An 18,726-nucleotide genomic window follows, 5' to 3' on the forward strand; every position below is an offset into this window, starting at 1 on the left:
GGGGTGATGGCTGGGGCCCCGCCCCGTGATGATAAGCCCCGCCCCTGTATTGGCTGCAGCCTCGGGGGCGGGGCTTATCGGGACATTCCGGGACTGCTAGCAACTATGGACAAAGCAGCAGGTAAGCCCCAGCCATCACCCCCCTCCCCCACCACCCCATGCAGATCGCACTGCATCTGCCCCAGCAAGGGAGGGGACACTTAACCCCCTTCCTTGCTGGTGCAGATGCAGTGCCAGAACAGTCTGGCTCCCAGGGGATTAAGTCCCTGGGAGCCGGACTGTAACTCCCATGCCTATACTGGAGGTCACCCAGCTCTCCCAGGATCCTGTTAGGGTTAACCTTACAGGATGGTGGGAAAGCTGGGTGACCTCCAGCATAGGCATGGGAGTTACAGTCTGGCTCCCAAGGACTTAAGCCCCTGGGAGCCAGACTGTAACTTCTGTGCAGGGGATTTAAAATTTCCCGCTGAGAAGCAGACCGCTTTCTTCTTCTCGGTGGGAAACCCCGTAGGGCAGGGAATCCCCACTTAATTAAGGGATTCCCTGCTCCTGTACTGTAAGGAGGGGTGCGCTATGCACCCCTTCTTACTGTACAGCCACAGAGAGTTAGTAGTGATGCTACTGCATCACTACTTAACCCTTTAAACTCCATGGACCGGGTGCACTGCACCCGACCCATGAATTAATACAGCTCCATTAAATAGTTAATATTTAATTAATAAAGCAGATATTCGTTCTAAGAAAGTTATTTTCCTTGTACAATAACATATTTAAAACGAATCCATGCTTTTTCAATTAAATATACTGTAAATAAATCAATATATATATATATATATATATACACACACATTTATTTATATATTTATTTTTTTATTAACAGTATATTTAATTGCAAAAGCATGGATTCCTTTTAATTATGCTATTGAACAACAAAAATGTTTTTTTTTAGAATGAAAATGTGTTTTATTAATTAAATAATAACCATTAGAGGGATCGGCATTATTGTCGGGGATCGCTAACCCCGGTAATGCCGATTCCTGTAATACTGTTTCCCTGCTTTCCCAGATGCATTCCAGAGGTGTTTGCATCACTTTCTTAAGATTTTATTTGTTATTGTTATTTTAACCAGATTCGTTACAAACTCTCTCAAAGTTCGGTTCGGTGACGAACCGAACTTTTTGTAAAGTTCGTAACGAATCTGGTTCGTTACAGTTCGGTTCGCTCATCCCTAGCACAGAATAATTCAACTGCTAATCTCACTGTATAAAATACAGTGTTATAGGATGTTAAATTGATACAGCAAATAGAGGCTGATGTAGTTGTCGCTCCAAAAACTTCAAATCCATAGACATGAAGAAACTGTGACATACAAAATTCCCAATCCATTGTTGCCTCAGTGCCAAGATAACAATTGTTGTGGAGGCGTGAATTCTCTTACCTTACTGGCTATGCTTCTTGTCTGTGCAATCAGCTCACGGATACGGTTAATGCTGGATGAGATGTTGTTAGAAGGGACTTTGTATTCTACACTGCGCAGCTTATTCAGGAGTAATGGCATTACCGCTGTCAGGTTCTTAACTAAAAAAAAAAACTTTAAGTGTAGGTTCACACTGCATTTTTGCAGTTTATTTCTTAAATGGTAATTTAATGTACTGAAAAAAGTGGTCAATCACAATTTTGTGTACAACAATTTTTTTTTAAATGGATCCGTTTTGTTCCGCTTTTTTTTTTTTTCATAATGGAAGTCAATAGGAGAAGTGATTCAAATGGATGGAACACAATTGCATCTGTTTTTCCCCCCTATAAAAGTGCTGTATACATTATACTAAAAACAGATTAGAAACCCATCAGAGGTTAGCTGGACAACCTTTCTTATTGCTTTGGGTTGTTTTTCTCAACTTCCTATGAGGTCTAACCTTTTTTTTTTAAACAAAACATACACTACTCCCGATTACTGATCATCCAGCCATGTGAATATATATAGTCTAATAAAACCTCAATTCTAAGGAAAAATGGATCCTAGGCTTGTGTTATGCAGTTATGATATTAACATATATAGGGTATTTGGGTCTGTACTGTACCACAATCATACTTCCACACTGACATGACATTCCTGATTTTGGGAATCATCCCATCCTGGGACTGCCCCCATGTGTTACGCATGCTAATTAAATATCATGGCTCGGACTGGCCCTCCAGGGAATCATGCCAGTAGGCCCCAGAGTTATAGTAAACTCCTCTTGCCAGCATCAGCACTGGGTGCTGTGCATGGCCCTTTAACTGTCAGCGTTTACAGTTAAATGATGGGGTACCGTGGTTGACTGGGTCAAGAGCCATTGGCTCCCTGCTCTGCCAATCACTCCCCCAGAGCATACCAGTGATGTCACTTGTGCATTCGGAGAGCAGGTAGGGGAGATACCAGAGCACTGCGGCACTTCAGCTAGGTGAGTATGGATTTTCTTTTTATAATTACACAAGGGGTATGCCTATATGTAGGGGGGTCCTAACTAACAGGGGAAATGTCTACATGGGGGGTGGGGGTGGGAGGAGGGGGGAGGCTATCTAATGGGTGGCTCACTAGCAGGCGGACTACCTACAGAGGGATCCCTACTTTATTGTGGGATTCTGCATAATGGGGAGGGCGGCTAACCAACAGGGGGATTACCTACAGAAAAAAAATGCATTGCAAGCCTTTCATTTAGTGTGTTAATTCTGGGGAAGGGAGGGACATTAAAAACCATATACTTAATCCCCTCTGTGTCTTAGGGCCCTATTCCACCGGATGATTATCGTTCAGATTATCGTTAAATTGCTCGAATCTAAACGATTAACAACCGAACGAGAAATCGTTGATCGCTTTATAAGACCTGGACCTATTTTTATCATTGCTCGTTTGCAAAACGTTCACAAATCGTTCGCATTGAATAAGAAAAAAATGATCGCAAATACAATCATAAGTAACGATTATCGTTCCATGTTAATGAGTGAATGTTTTCAGGTCTTTCACAATAGCGGTCGTTTGAGATTGTTAACGATTATGCGAACTATAATCGTGCGGTGGAATACGGCCCTTACTGCCTCTCTCATCCTCCCATCCGGCTTTGTTTTTTCCCCTGCAGCAATGATGGTAGAGGGATCATTTTTTACCTGTTTCTCCAGCTGAGTTCACAACAGAGTTGAAGTCAGAGGCATCAAAATCTGAATTACTCAGGTTCTCTGCCCACATGTTGGCATTTTTTTCCATTGGGTCTGTCATCTCAGATACTGCAGCGGTGACATTTAGAGCCTTGTCTGCCAAGAGTTTAGAATTTGCAAGCTGTTTTCTAGTGTCATCTATCAGAAGGTCATAGAAACAAAATGATTTCACAATGACAAAACAAAATGCATCATATATCAATATACACAATGATCTGAATCACAGAGTTCTACTAACATGTTCTGTCACAGATGAGACCAACCACTTACACAATGCGTAAAAGTGTGTGTGTGGGAGTTTATAAAAGGGGTACTCAGGCGGAAATATTTGTTAATTTGTAATTTACTTCTATTTAAAAATCTCCAGTCTTCCAGTACTTATCAGCTGCTGTATGCCCTAAATGAAGCAGTGTTTTTTCTCTAATCTGACACAGGCTTCAGGTCCTGCCACTGATTTCCATGTCAGCAACTGTCCAGAACAAGAAAAATTTTCTATGGGATTTATTACTGCTCTGGACAGTTTGTGTCTTGGTTAGAGATAGCAGCTGAGAGCAGTTTGTCAGACTGGAAAGAATACACCACTTCCTGCAGGATATACAGCAGCTGATAGCTACTTGAAAGAGTTTTTTTTTTTTTCAATTACTTTAAGTAACTTACAAATCAATATAACTTTCTGAGACCAGTTCATCTGAATAAATAAATAAAACAATAAAATAAAAGGGGGTTTTCTGGGAAAAGTTAACTTTTCCCCTATGCACAGGATAGGGGAAAAGTAAGAGATCGCAGGGGACCGACCCCTTAACCCCACTACGATCTCTGTATTGGACCCTATTGGGTCTGTTATGGACAGAGCCCGGGGTCGTCAAGCGACCTGCGGCTCTATTCATTCCTATGGAACAATGGAAAGAGCCGAGTACAGCGCTCTTCCAGCATACTAGGCTCTTTCCGACGCTCCAACTGAATGAATAGAGGTGCGGGTTGGGTGCCACCCCTGGACTCTATTCATTAAAGCGTAACTCATTTCAGGGCCATTTTTCTGAAAACATTAAATATCAACAGTACAAGCGATTTTAAGAAACTCTGTAATAGGTTTTATGTAAAGAGTTTCCTTCTGGACTGAAAAAGCAATCTCCCAGCCTCCCCCCTCACTTCAGAAGAAGCAGGATTTCTGTCTCCATTATGTGGCTATGGAGAGGGGAGGGGCTGTTAGGAGTGACTGAGCACAGAGCAGTCCTGCACAGCACAACACCCTGCAATCTTCTCTCAGTAAGTTCATAGATAAGCACTGACCTTTCTGACCCCAGAATCCTGGTTTTAGGTGCCCAGAGAGTCTACAAACAGTTGCCCTTCATGACACCTCTTCCTGCTCCCTCATCTCCCTCAGCTCCTCCCCCCTTCATAGGCTTACAATGGAGAGAGCAGAACCCGTCTTCACTGGCTTCTCTGTAATGAAGACGTGTTTGCCTGATAATGCTCAGATAAGAAGTCAGGGGGGGAGGCTGGGAGATTGCTTCTTGAGTACAGAAGGAGGCTTTTTTGGCTGATGAAACCTATTACAGAGTTTCTTAAAATCGCTTATACTACTGATTTCTGCAATAAAAAAAAATATGACAGTTACGCTTTAAAGAACCACGGGGTCCGATACGGAGATCACCGATGGTGGTGGTGGGAAAGTCGGCAGGTGTCGGTGTGCCCCCCTCAATACTGCTTCCTTAGGCAGAGGACCACTAGTGTCCATGTAGACATACACAATACTGAATACAATATTGTTGGATACTCTCAATCCATCCAATGTGCAAAATTGCATTATTTCTTGTATTAGATGCAGCGGAGCAATAAATGGTTAATAAGAGGAACATAACTTTGAGACAATGTAAAACTAAGCTCACCAATTCACTTATGGTTGTATTTAGCCTTTTTATACAAATAATATTCTGTAATAGAATGAGAACTGCCTGCTTACCATCCTTATGGGCTTGAAGCTGAGCGAGAACGTTTGCCAGTCTATCGTTCAAGATTGCCCTCCTTAATGCAGCAGCTCTGATACGCTGTTTAGTCTCTGCTAAACCTAAAACAATGAGGAAATGGAGAAAAGGAATACAAAAATGACTATAGAAGACAACAGGGCCTCTAGATGTCCTCCTGGGTGGTAAGATGTTTCTATAAGAGGGCTCTGTATGAAATATCCAGCAATAGTCTATTGTAAGTTGTGGTTTTCCAATAAGGTATATACTGTAAATATAGCTATGAGTAATACTCAACACAAATGACTAGAGGTGAGCAAATTTACATTACAAACGAAGTGAAGCGCTTTGTTTGCTCGGCACTCGGCTTATAAGGCCTTTAATTTCTGTGCCGCTCCTCCACGGGTGCCTGGAAAAGCTGAATCCAGTCCTGGGAAACTGGGAGAAGTTTCTCAGGACTGGATGCAGTTTTTTAGGGATCTGGGGTGGAGCGGTACAGAAATCAAAGGCAACCGACATATAAGCCAAGTGCCGAGCAAACAAAGCGATTCACTTCGTTTGTAATGTAAATTCGCTCATCTCTACAAGTTACCGTTTGGATTAAAAGATAGTATAAAGCATAGTTAAAAAGGAATAATATTTTATACAACTGCAAATCCTTTAACCTGAGTGCATAGGTACATCTAAAAGTACAATCTGCAGAAGACCTCTATTGGTTGTGGTATATCTACCTGTGTTTCTGCAATGTAGAATATGTCTGTATAATGAGTAGATACAGTGTATTAACATTATGCCCAGTGATAACTAGGACTCCATCTTTACCTAAATCTGAGGGGTTCCGCAAGTCTCTAGCTTCCATCAAGAGTCGCTCACTTTCCCCTTTTTGGTAAACAATCTGGTTATTAGTGACATCCACAGCCTGGAAACAAAATGACATCATTTAATAATATAGCATATAGATAAGGAGTTAAAGGGGTACTTTGGCGAATCATTTTTTTTTCTTTCACATCAGCTGGGGATCAAAAGTTACAGATTTGTAATTTACTTCTGTTTTAAAATCTGAAATCTTCCAGTACCTATCAGCTGGTGTATGTCCTACAGGAAGTGGTGTATTTTTTTCCAGTCTGGAGAGCAGGATAGGTTTTCAATGGGGATTTGCTACTTCTCTGAAAAGTTCCTGTCTCAGACAGAGGTGGCAGCAGGGAGCACTGTGTCAGACTGGATAGAAAATTCCACATCCTGCAGGGTATACAGCAGCTGATAAGTGCTGGAAGACCAGATTATTAAGTAGAAGTAAATTACAGATCTCTAGAACTTTCTAACACCAGATGATTTGAGAAAAGTTTTTCGCCAGAGAACCCCTTTAAGTGTATTAATGAGAAAGAACTATTCTGCTTCCTAACAAAGAATATACAAGAGACTAGCAATTTTTGTTATTTCCTTACATCACAGCAAAACCAGTGACAAAAACGATGTGTGCATAGTAATTTTTCATAATAAAGAATAATTAAGGTAGAATTATTGTAAAAATAAATATTCTTACTGGCAAAAATCCCAAGAATTGAAACGTCACAGTCATGTAAGAGAACAGGTGTTCATATCAACAGGTATCAGACAGTGTCCCTGCGACTTACATCAATAACTCTTTCCGCAGTGCTCACTGCCAGAACAGATGTCTCGTTGGCATCCTCAACCAATGTTAGAATTTTCTCATAGACATTGGAGGCATCGATTGCTTTTTGGACCAGTCCATTTGTATCAACACTTTTTAAGTCTCTGTAGTTGTGGAAATGTAGAGTGGAAGAATTAGAACAAATATACAATATGTCATAGACTTTCCATCATTCTATCTAGGGCGGTTAGTTTATATAGTGTTATATTATATAACTGATTGAGCCTCATTATATCAGATAGTAATAGAAAATGCTTGGTGAATGTCACAACAGCTCTCAGACTCACTGAGAGTACTGCTGTACTTACCCCAGAATACAAGCAACGGCCATTCCGCAGCTAGCCACCGCTTCAACAAGCCTTGTTGTATCAGTGCTTAGCCACAAACCGTCTGGCTTGTTTTTTTACTCTGCACCTTGACCAGTTGTTTTTTGCAAATAAAAGTAGGAATACTTTTAAAGGAGAAGTCCCGTGAACTTGAAAAAAAGGACAAAGCCGGGGCGATTAACAAATTATTCTTACTCATCCTTGTGCCACTCCTGGGTCTTGTTGACAGCTCTCCTAGCTGCAACATCACATACACAGGTGACTGATTGCCCGCTCAGCCAATCAGTGACTGGGGCGGGACATTGTCCCAGTCACTGACTGGCTGAGCGGGCATTTGAGTTTACTCCCTTTTTTCAATTTTATGGGACTTCTCCTTTAAAGAGTTCAGTCGAGTGCCATCCTTTTAATTTTTTTTTTATCATTGGTTAATAACTAAATATTTCTATTTGGCAATTGGGAGATTATTCAATCACATCTGTTTAGGGGGGATTGTTCATTTTATATAGGAAGCATTCTCATCTGACTAATAATCGGACCTGCAGATAGGGGACATCTAAAGAGGAAAACCACATTAACAGGTAATATAAAATTTAAAAAATATATATATATATTGATTTTGAAACTACTTGGCAGATAACATAAGGGGGGTTACTTACTTAAAAATTCCAATCTATACTGCTATTATCAGAATTGTTTCTTTTAGTGACATGATTATACTGTATGCAATCCTAGATAGGGTTTCTCACACTACCAGGTTAGGAGTATCTCTAGAATCTATTCAACCTCTCTGGATATTTTTTTTCCAGCTCAGCACCACTTATACAGCAGCAGTATATAGCAGCTTTGGTTTGGATCTGTTTTAAAGTAATATAAGAGTTGAGTTAGAGGGGTGGAGCAGTGCCAAAGACACAGATCTGTAATGTCAACACCAGCGCTGACACGTCCATGGAATAAGGCAGAAACACATGACCGACACTGAGAGTGAAAGAAACGCCCCATTATCAGGAGAGCGATGTGGGCACTGAACACCAGGTACCAGGGATCTATAACAGTAGGCTGTATAACCCCTTTAAAATGTTATGTAAGATTTTTTTGGTGGTGTTTGGTGGTGTTTTATTTTCTATGTAACTTTAAAAAAAAAATCTACTTGAAAAAAAAATAAAAAATGAAATATTGCACTGTTCAGTCTTCAACACAGGGTCCCACCATTCACAATAGGGGATGGCCACAGCTCTCCTCCTTTTCCCGCTACCGACACAGTCACTTAGAAAACTCTCCAGCAGACAGGAAGAGTTAGCTTTACACTTTTTTTTCCATGGTCCATTTCACTACTGTAAAAAATATCTTTAACTGCAGTTTAAAGGGGTAGTTTACAAAAAAAAAAATAAAAAATCTTTAAATCAACTGGTGCCAGAGATTTGTAATTTACTTTGATTAAAAAATAGTTTTTCAGTACTTATTAAAAGGGTTATCCAGTGCTACAAAGACATGGCCACTCCCCCCCCCCTTTTTTTTTTTGTCTCCAGTTTGGGCGGGGTTTGAAACTTCCATTGAAGTAAATGGAGCTTAATTGCAAATCACACCCAATGTAGAGACAAGAGAGGGGGAAAAGTGTCCATGTTTTTGTAGCACTGGATAACCCCTTTAACTTTTGTATGCCCTGCAGAAAGTGATGTATTTCCTCCAGTTTGACACAGTGCTCTCTGCTGCCACCTACAGTATGTTCTTGTCAGTTACTGTCGTGCTTTTCACACTGGAAAGAATACACCACTTCCTGCGGGACATGCAGCAGCTGATAAGTATAGGAATGAAATTTTAATAGAAGTAAATTATTAATCTCCGGCACTTTCTGGCACCAGTTGATTTGAAAGAATTTATTTTTTGTGAACTACCCTTTTAAAGTAGGAATATAGCTGCCAATAGAATACAATACCTATAATCAGTAAGTAAAAGTAGCTAAGAAGAAAACAATATGTATCAGTTTTGGCTTTTCTTATTAAAAAAAATATAGATGATAAATTCCTTTTCAGGGTATGTTCACACTTACCGGATCCGCAGCTGATTTTCTGCTGCGGATCCACAGCGGATCTGCAGCAGATCCGCAGCAGATTTCATTTAAATAACTGAACACAGCATCAAATCTGCACCATCAAATCTGCTGTGGATCCTGTAGGTGTGAACGCACCCTCAATACATACACATCATATATCAAATAAGTTTCACCTACTTGGCCAGGTCATCTGCTTGTTTCTGAAGGTGTAGGGTATGGTTAACGCTTCTCTGTACTAAATCTTCAGCGTTGCCAGTCAAGTTACCTAATCGTTCCTGAAGACCATTATGAGCTCCATCGATCTCAGCATGATGGCCGGACGTATCCTACGTATAAAGTGATAGGAAAGGAGAACAAACATTAGAGACTATCAATGGTAATAAATTCTCATAAACCTTGTGCAAGTATATAAAATGACAGCCAGTCTGTCTAAAGGTCCTATTACTTGAAACGATTTTTGGCCGTACTTGGCTGATTACTGGCCGTTCTGACCGATAATCGTTTGGTGTAAAAGGACATGTTGAACGACCACAATCAGCCGACATGCATGATGTCGGCTGATCGTGGTCTTTCAACATGTTAAAAAATTATGATCATGTTAGCGATGGTCTTCTGTGAGTCTCTTCGCATAATAGGAGTGGCGACCGCTGCTGACTACAATAGGCAACCCAGGCGATGTAAGAATCATCTAGGCCGCCCCTCCTGCTGCTACCATTGCCCCCTCGCTCCTCCCCGCTCGCTGTCTGTATGTGTCATAGAACAAGCAGTGTGCAGGGGGAAGTGAGCGCTTACCTGACAGGTCAACGTTCGATTCCCCCTCATTTTCTACCCTTAAAGGGGTAGTGCGCCGCTAAACAATTATTCACTAAGTAACACACATTACAAAGTTATACAACTTTGTAATGTATGTTATGTTAGTGAATGGCCCCCTTCCCCGTTTTCCCACGCTAGACCTGGAAGTGTGATGCACTATACTCACCTGATTCGTGTCGACCCCCATCCGCCATCTTGTGACAATGATGTCATCTTCAGCCGGACCGCACCAGCCCTCCTTCATGCCGGCCCCCCTCTGCGGCGTCATCAGCTGCTCAGCCGCGATTGGCTGAGCACAGTTATGCTCAGCCAATCGCGGCTGAGCAGCTGATGATGCGGCAGAGGGGGGCCGGCATGAGGGACGGTCGGAGCGGTTCGGCCGGCCTCCCGAATACTACGTCATTGTCCCAAGATGGCGGACAGGGATCGACACGAATCAGGTGAGTATAGTGCATCACACTTCCGGGTCTAGCGTGTGTGTGGGGGGGGACACGGGGAAGGGGGCCATTCACATACATAACACACATTACAAAGTTGTATAACTTTGTAATGTGTGTTATTTATTGAATAATTGTTTAGCGCCGTACTACCCCTTTAAAGGGAACCTGTCACCAAGACAATGCTATCTAATCTAATGGCAACACGTTATAGAGCAGGAAGAACTCAGCAGATTGTTATATATCTTTCTGGGAAAGGATTCAGTATAACTTGTAACATTTTAAATGAAATCCAGGTTCATTCTGTGATAAGGAGTCCAGAGGGAGGTGTCACTAAATGGACTGGACTCTTTAGCATGGAAACATCAGAGATTTCAATCAATAAATTACAAGTTATACTGAATCTTTTCCCATAAAGATATATATATATATATATAACATGATGCCGATAGCTTAGGTAGAATTTTCACGGAGACAGGTTCCCTTTAACCCATGAGCTGATAGGGCAGGATTCATGTTCAGGGGAATGTGGTTATGAGCGTAGCACACTTAGCTTCACTCATTTTGCAATATAGGTTCTGCCCATCTGACAATAGAGCGAAAAGTGTAAATAGTCAACTAAATAGTAAAAAAACATTGTTTCAATTAGGGCACCTGAGACCACAAAGATATATATATATATATATATATTTTAAAACTGTCAAATTTACCCACAGCAACCAATTACAGCTCAGCTTTCATTTTACCAGAGCAATTTGAGAAAAGAAAGCTGAGCTTTGATTTGCTGCTGTGAGAAAATTAGATATTTTTGTTTCAGCTTTGATAAACCTGCCCCATAGAGTAATTATTACCATTATAGCAAGGCTAGAATGTGTGTGATTAGGAATAATTCCTGGAAGTATCCCTGGATACAGGATAAGGCTATGTTCACACGTTCTATGACACTGGCCGTTCAATGACCCGGCCGGGTCATGGAACTGCCGGTGTCAGAAAACATCATTCCGGCCTGTACTGCCACCGTTGAATTCTGATGCTGGCGCATCCGTGCGCGCCCGCATCAGAATTCCCCACTGCTCACAATGGAGTGTGCGGCCGGAGCCGCACGCTTCATTGTGTGAACTGACAGGGTTTTCTGTGGCCACTAATCAATGAATAGCGGCTGCAGAAAACTGACGTGTCAGTTTTCCACGGCGTCGCTAGGGATCCCGGCCGGAGTGTATGCTATGGAGGACATGTATCAAAAGGCGAAAATGCCTTTTTTGGGCGTAGATGGGGCTGATTAGTGTAAAAATATTCGCAAAGGGTATTTTTGCGAATATTTTATTCGCATCTGCCCCATCTGCCTCTGTGTGCGCCGCATTTATCATTTTTCTGGCGAAAAAATTACACTGAAACCTACGCCAGCTCTGAGCTGGCGTAGGTTTCAAAATTTTTGCACGGAGAGGCTCTGTGTGATCGGGATTTATGTAGAGGCAATGTGATATTACATAAATCCCCTGAGCTCCGGAGCTGCGGGGACATTTGTAAGCCCGGCGTAAAAAACGCCGGACTTCATAAATAGTATACATTCCAGCCGGGATTCCATAGAAGGCATTACTACTTAAGCTACGTAGTAATCATGGCCATTGTTGCAAATATGTAAGTCTAAATATGTGCGTATACATATATATATATATATATATATATATATAAACATGTACATATATACCTCACAAGTGTCCTGTATGCTGTATTTATGTTTGGAAATGCAAGGATAAGTAATAAAATAGAAGGATACAGGGAAGGTATGAATAGCAGAATATCTAATTGTATCTCATTACGGAGCTCCTGCGGTTTCATATATTATATCATGACATTAAACTGGCAGTATCCTCATTTGCATCTTTCAGAACAGGCAGAGCTTTCCATTTATAGCCTGATAACTGGCATCAGCAATGCAAACCTTCCTCCCTGCTTATACACGGTATTTCCATCTGAGTTGGTGATATGGTAGTACCTTAAGCAGATCTGTTATATCTGCAATGATCTCCAGAGTGTCATTCACTGTCTTCCTGGCCTCAGTTACAGTGTTACTGGCAGATGCTGCGGCTTCATTCACGTCAGCTATGTGGGACTAATAAAAGGAAAAGTTTCATTAAAACTGAACATATAATAACTCAGATCTCTGACTTCTTTGCCGCTTGAGTAAAAATAGTAATATTCAAAGTCCATATTACAAATGCAAATACTAGTGGGGAAGTCTGAATCATGTAAATGTAGTTACTGAAATAATTAAACATTTAATATGAATATTATTTAGAAAAGAAAATTGAACTTTCTTACATTTAAGTTGCAGTTACTATACTTAAAGGGGTACTCCGGCAAAAAAATGACATTCTTTCAAATCAACTGGTGTGAGACAGTCATAAAGATTTTTACTTTACTTCTATATAAAAATGACAAGTCTTCCAGTACTTAGCTGCTGTATGTCCTGCAGGAAGTGGTGTACACTTCCCAGTCTGACACAGTGCTCTCTGCTGCCACCTCTGTCCATGGCAGAAACTGTAAAAAGCAGTGGTAAATTTCCATAGAAAACTTCTCTTGCTCTGGACATTTCTTGACATGGACAGAGATGGCAGCAGAGAGCACTGTGTCAGACTGGGAAGAGTACACCACTTCCTGCAGAACATACAGCAGCTGAAAGCTACTGGACTTGAGATTTTCAAATAAACGTAAATTATAACTCTATAACTTTCTCAAACCCTTGATTTGAAAGAAAAAGCTATTTCGCTGTAGTACCCCTTTAAATCTACAATGTTCCCTTCGCTGGAATGTACCCCCAGCAGACAAGCACAAGCCAATAGGCAGGAATAAAGGATTCTCAAATAAATATCAACTACAGTGGTACCTTGGTTTAAGAGTAACTTGCAAAAAGAGCTCACAGTTTTTCAAAATTGTAACTTTGCTTAAGAGCATTGCTTTGGTTTAAGAGCTCCCTGTACTGGGTGGGAGGGGGAGTGGGGATGGGGCATAGTCTGCATAGCGGTCTACAGCCCTGTACTCTGACCTAGGACGTCTCCCTCACCTTCCAAATCATAGCAGATCCACTTAAAGGGACAAGACTGTGGAGGTTATCTTTCCATAGCTGTAACCAATCTCTCCCTGGACGGAGTGCTGCTATACTGTGCTCACCCTATACCCTGCTCATTCCTTCCTACAGTCTCTGTCAGCCCTTGTGTTTCCCATACTCTCCATTCCTGCTATAATGTGCCTGCACTCACACTCAGCTATACACACTGCTGCTATAATGTGCCTGCACTCACACTCAGCTATACACACTGCTGCTATAATGTGCCTGCACTCACACTCAGCTATACACACTGCTGCTATAATGTGCCAGAACTTACACTCAGCCATTCACACTTCTGCTATAATGTGTCTGCATTCACACTCAGCTATACACATTGCTGCTAAAATGTGCCTGCACTTATACTCAGCTTTACACACTGCTGTATAGAAAAGTTTCTGTCACTGTCCTCCTTTACAGGTCTGTGATTCTCACTTCCTGATTGGTCCATGCTGAACACACCCCCTTCCCCATTGCTGTCATGTGACCACACAGACCTCTGACGCTACTGCATTATGGGGATCTGCAGTTCCATCCTATATCTGCAAACTGCTGCTGATTTGGATTACAAGCACGGTCCCGGAATGAATTATGCTCCTAATCCAAGGCACCACTGTATATTTTCAACGTTGTCTATTTGTTCACCATGTAATCAGTTTTTATCCCCTGAAGGAAATAGTACAGATCTTACATCATGTATATGCAGTCTGCCACTGTTTTTCTCGTTTTTATCAGTTGTGTCCACGATGTGCTTGCGAGCTTCCTTTAAGGCCTCTTGAAGGTCAGTGAGCTTTTTATTGTATTCAGCGATAGGCTCCAGCACAATAGGGAAGAGTGATAGAGTGTTGTTGTGTGTCTGCAGCCAGTCCTCCTGAACCTCTGTTAACACTGTAACATCAAGAATGCGTCACTCACTCACAGTATAAGTAACACATACATGTGATTCTATAGACAACAGGAAAGGCACTATCATAGAGCAATAACATCTATGGGATATGGATAAGGAGACATGGATAAGTAATTACTCCCTATATGGAGACATGACAAGGGGAACTTCGGCTTTTTTTTTATTTCTTCAAATCAACTGGTAGCAGAAAATTCTATAAATTTGAAAATTACTTCTATTTTAGTCTTTCAGTACTTATCAGCTGCTGTATGTCCTGCAGGAAGTGGTATATTCTTTTCAATCTGAAACAGTGCTCTTTGCTGCCACTTCTGTCCATGACAGGAACTGTCCGGAGCAGTATCAAATCCTTATAGAAAACCTCTAGTGCTTTGGACAGTTCCTAACATGGACAAAGGTGGCAGCAGAGAGCACTTTTTTCAGATTGGAAAGAATACACCTTTTCCTGCAGGCCATATAGAACCTGATAAGTACTGGAAGACTTGAGATTTTTAAATGGAAGTAAGTTACCAGTTGATTTGAAATAAATATTTTTTTCACCAGAGTTTCCCTTTAAATGTATTGTTTTTTAATTATTATATTTTTATTCTTTTAATATAATATAGCAGGTAATATTACATCAAGCAACTAATATACTTCATACATGAATATACACAAAGTAACTTACAGTAATAGGCATTTTGTATCTCATCCAAAACTAATTTCCTTTGTAAACTAAAGTCTAGTAGTGCGAGGTCCTTGAGCATTTGTTCTGCGTCCTTCATGGTCTTAACACGATCAGATGAGCTGACCTCTCCTTGTAAGGATTCATAATGCTGTAGTTTTACAAGGGTCTCTGTGGAAATATATATTTCATTAAGAATGTTAGAAATGACAGATCAGCCTGTATCCATGGTAACAGACGACATGTAAACTCAGTGTAGTCTGATTCTAAAGTTGGATGATGGAGCCCCAACACAGCTGTATGATGCCCCAAAACCTCAACTGTTTTGGTGCTCCTCTTTTAGAGAGTCGTCCTTCCTACTCATTCTTTACTTTAGGTCATAATGCAGCACAAGGTTTGTTATATAATCATTTACATGGTTAGGTTAAAGGGGTTAGAAAAAACACAACTACTTTATTGCAAAAACAGCACCACCCCCCTGTCCCAAGGCTGTGCATGTTATTGCAATTCAATTCCATTGACTTCAATGGAACTGTTCTGCAAAACTCACATGCAAGCTGAGGACAACAGCTGTGGTGCTTCTGGAGGAAAGCGGCTGTAAGTTTGGATAACCCCTTTATCATGTACTTTTGAGGTTACGTTAGTAGTCTTTGTGACAGATTTAGCCAAAAATGACAGATGTCATGGTGCAGGATGCTGTGGGATGCTATGAAAGTCAATGGAAACTGTTGGGCACATTAGGTGTTTGGGGTGCCACGGAACCAATGTGGCAGTTATTTCACTGGTCAACGCCAACATCAAAGTAGCAAGGTAAAAGGAAAAATTAACAGTTGTGTGTACACAACCTTACTCTTACGCTACCTAACTAACAATAGTAGAAAGGTCAACATACACCATACCTATTTGCATTTTGACTGCTCTCCACAGATGTAAAGGGTAAATGTTACAGCTTTCATTACTTATTTTATATAATACCTCATGGTGCTTGTTCTGGTAAAAAGTCGTTTTTATCACCTGTGGATTGGTATATGTGGGCAGGGCCACGCCCCTAGTGCCACTTAGCCCCGCCCCATCTGTGACATCATCCCGCATAGGCCATTGGTGTGGGACAATCTAGAGGGGCGGGGCCTAGAGCTTTAGGCTGGCCCTTCTAATGGCTGCTGAGGGGGCGGGGCCTATTCGGTGATGGCGTCACAGATGGGCGGGGCTAAGTTGCACTAGGGATGGAGCGATGTGGCACATAGGGCGTGAGGCCCCGCCCACATATACCAATCCATAGGTGATAAAAACAACTTTTTACCAGAACAAGCACCATGAGGTGTGATATAAAATAAGTAATGAAAGCTGTAACATTTACCCTTTACACCTGTGGAGAGCAGTCAAAATGCCAATAGAGGTAACAGTGTCACTTTAAAGGGCCGACTAGATGGAACAGGTGGTCTTTTTCTGTCGACAATGAGGGAGATTTATCAAACATGGTGTAAAGTGAAACTGGCTCAGTTGCCCCTAGCAACCAATCAGATTCCACCTTTCATTCCTCACAGACTCTTTGGAAAATGAAAAGTGGAATCTGATTGGTTGCTAGGCGCAACTGAGCCACTTTACACCATGTTTGATAAATCTCCCCCAATGTGTCTTTGTTTGCCAGTCTTAGATAATGCCCTGCGCACAGTTACCCGCCGGATTCACTATGAAACGCATGACTCTTAAGGTCCTTCTAGGCACACAGATATCTGACAGATTATCTGAAGCCACAGCCAAGAACAGACTATAAACAGAAAAGGAAAGACTGAGATTTACACCTGCTCTTTACCTGGTTTACTACAGAGAAAAAGGTTTTCTTTCAAATCTACTGATTTCAGAAAATTATATAAATTTGTAATTTACTTCTATTTAAAAATCTTATCAGCTGCTGTATGTCCTGCAGGAAGTGGTGTATTCTTTCCAGTCTGACATGGTGCTCTCTGCTGCCATCTCCGTGACAGAAACCGTTGAGCGCAGTAGCAAATCCCCATAGAAAACCACTCCTGTTCTAAACAGTTCCTGTCATGGACAGAGGTGGCAGCAGAGAGCACTGTGTCAGACTGGAAAGAGTACACCACTTCCTGCAGGACATACAGCAGCTGGTAAGTACTGGAAGACTTGAGATTTTTAAATAGAAGTAAATTACAGATATATACAACGTTCTGACACCAGTTGATTTGAAACAAAAACATTGTCACCAGAGAACCCCTTTAATGTGGTCACTCTGGTGACAAAATGAAAGCAGTATAAATGAAAAAGAAAGCAATGAGGATACAGTAACCATGTTTATTTCATTAGTGCAGTTTGCGGCCAGTTACTTGAAAATACTTTTTGTTGTGTCTTTTTAACATTCCTTATTGTTCAGGGAGATATCCATGTCTCCGATGTTCCCTACTCCCTCCCGTAGATCATAAAACTCTGGAATTTGTTATGTTACCAGTAACGTTTTCTGATAAGACCATCTCTATTTATTTTAATAGTAACAACAAAAAAGTGTAACTGAACCAAAAATAATGTGTTGTTTACCTTGGATGCCATCTTCGATATCACTGATCTGTTCTGCGGTCATCTTTGCGCGGTCCAGCGTTGCTATGGTTTCTTTGTGTATGCGCTGGCCTTTCATCTCGGCAAGATTTCCCTACAAATAGCCAATGTCAATACAAGTTCACAGAGTTGTATTCTGTTTGGATAGATGTAAAGTGCATCACGTTCTGTTGTCTGTTCAGCACATTCCATGCACAGCTGGGTGCCGAGTGCACATACAGTACATGGTAATATTGCAGAAATACAACCAAAGTTTAGAATTGGCACACACAGGCCCAGACTTATTAAGCCGCTTAAGGCTTCGTTCACACAACAGGCGGAATCCTCCGCCGCGGAATCCCGCCAGCCTCCCTGTCATAGTGACAGTCATGTCCATTCTTTAGCGCAGAGATAGAAGGCGCGCGAGCCTCCCATAGACTGTCATTATGACAGGGAGGCTGGCGGGATTTCGTGGCAGAGAATTCTGTTTTGTTCCGTGTGGACGGAGCCTAACGCTGGTTTCACACATGGTAGTTTTTTGTTTTTTTTTAAACTGCTACTGCAGTTTTTGAGCCAAAGCCAGAAGAGGATCCGGCGGGTAGGAGACATATAAGTGCTTCCTTTATTTTACCCATTACTTCTGGTTTGGGCTCAACAACTGGAATGGTAGTTTTAAAAAAAACTGCCCTGTGTGAAACCAACCTAAAACCACAGCAACCATTCACAACTCAGGTTTTATACCTTAATTAGGCTGGGTTCACACTACGTATATTTGAGGCTGTATTTTAGAGGCTGTATTGCAACCAAAACCAGGAGTGGATTGAAAACACAGAAAGGATCTGTTCACATAATGTTGTAATTGAGTGGATGGCCGTCATTTAATGGCAAATATTTGCTGTTATTTTAAAACAACGGCTGTTATATTGAAATAATGGCAGTTATTTACTGTTATATGGCGGCCATCCACTCAATTTCACCATTGTGTGGACAGAGCCTTTCTGTGTTTTCAATCCACTCCTGGTTTTGGTTGCTATGAGGACCTGACTTG

At 41.4% G+C, this 18,726-nt stretch overlaps 1 protein-coding gene across 2 annotated transcripts in view; it reads right to left on the reverse strand.

Moving 5' to 3' along the window:
* Positions 1 to 18,726, reverse strand: part of LAMA4 (laminin subunit alpha 4) — a 110,916-nt gene that overhangs the window by 27,103 nt on the left and 65,087 nt on the right. For both annotated transcript variants that reach the window (XM_069974859.1, XM_069974858.1), the window contains exons 11-20: positions 17,682 to 17,793; positions 15,135 to 15,302; positions 14,255 to 14,451; positions 12,454 to 12,570; positions 9,385 to 9,533; positions 6,794 to 6,935; positions 5,982 to 6,078; positions 5,159 to 5,263; positions 3,148 to 3,333; positions 1,439 to 1,578 (exon numbers count right to left, since the gene is read on the reverse strand). In XM_069974859.1, coding sequence (XP_069830960.1) covers positions 1,439 to 1,578; positions 3,148 to 3,333; positions 5,159 to 5,263; positions 5,982 to 6,078; positions 6,794 to 6,935; positions 9,385 to 9,533; positions 12,454 to 12,570; positions 14,255 to 14,451; positions 15,135 to 15,302; positions 17,682 to 17,793 — 1,413 coding nt within the window. The remainder of the gene's footprint in view (positions 1 to 1,438; positions 1,579 to 3,147; positions 3,334 to 5,158; positions 5,264 to 5,981; positions 6,079 to 6,793; positions 6,936 to 9,384; positions 9,534 to 12,453; positions 12,571 to 14,254; positions 14,452 to 15,134; positions 15,303 to 17,681; positions 17,794 to 18,726) is intronic.

The sequence above is a fragment of the Dendropsophus ebraccatus genome, chromosome 6 (assembly GCF_027789765.1).
Source record: "Dendropsophus ebraccatus isolate aDenEbr1 chromosome 6, aDenEbr1.pat, whole genome shotgun sequence".
NCBI classification, from domain to species: domain Eukaryota; kingdom Metazoa; phylum Chordata; class Amphibia; order Anura; family Hylidae; genus Dendropsophus; species Dendropsophus ebraccatus.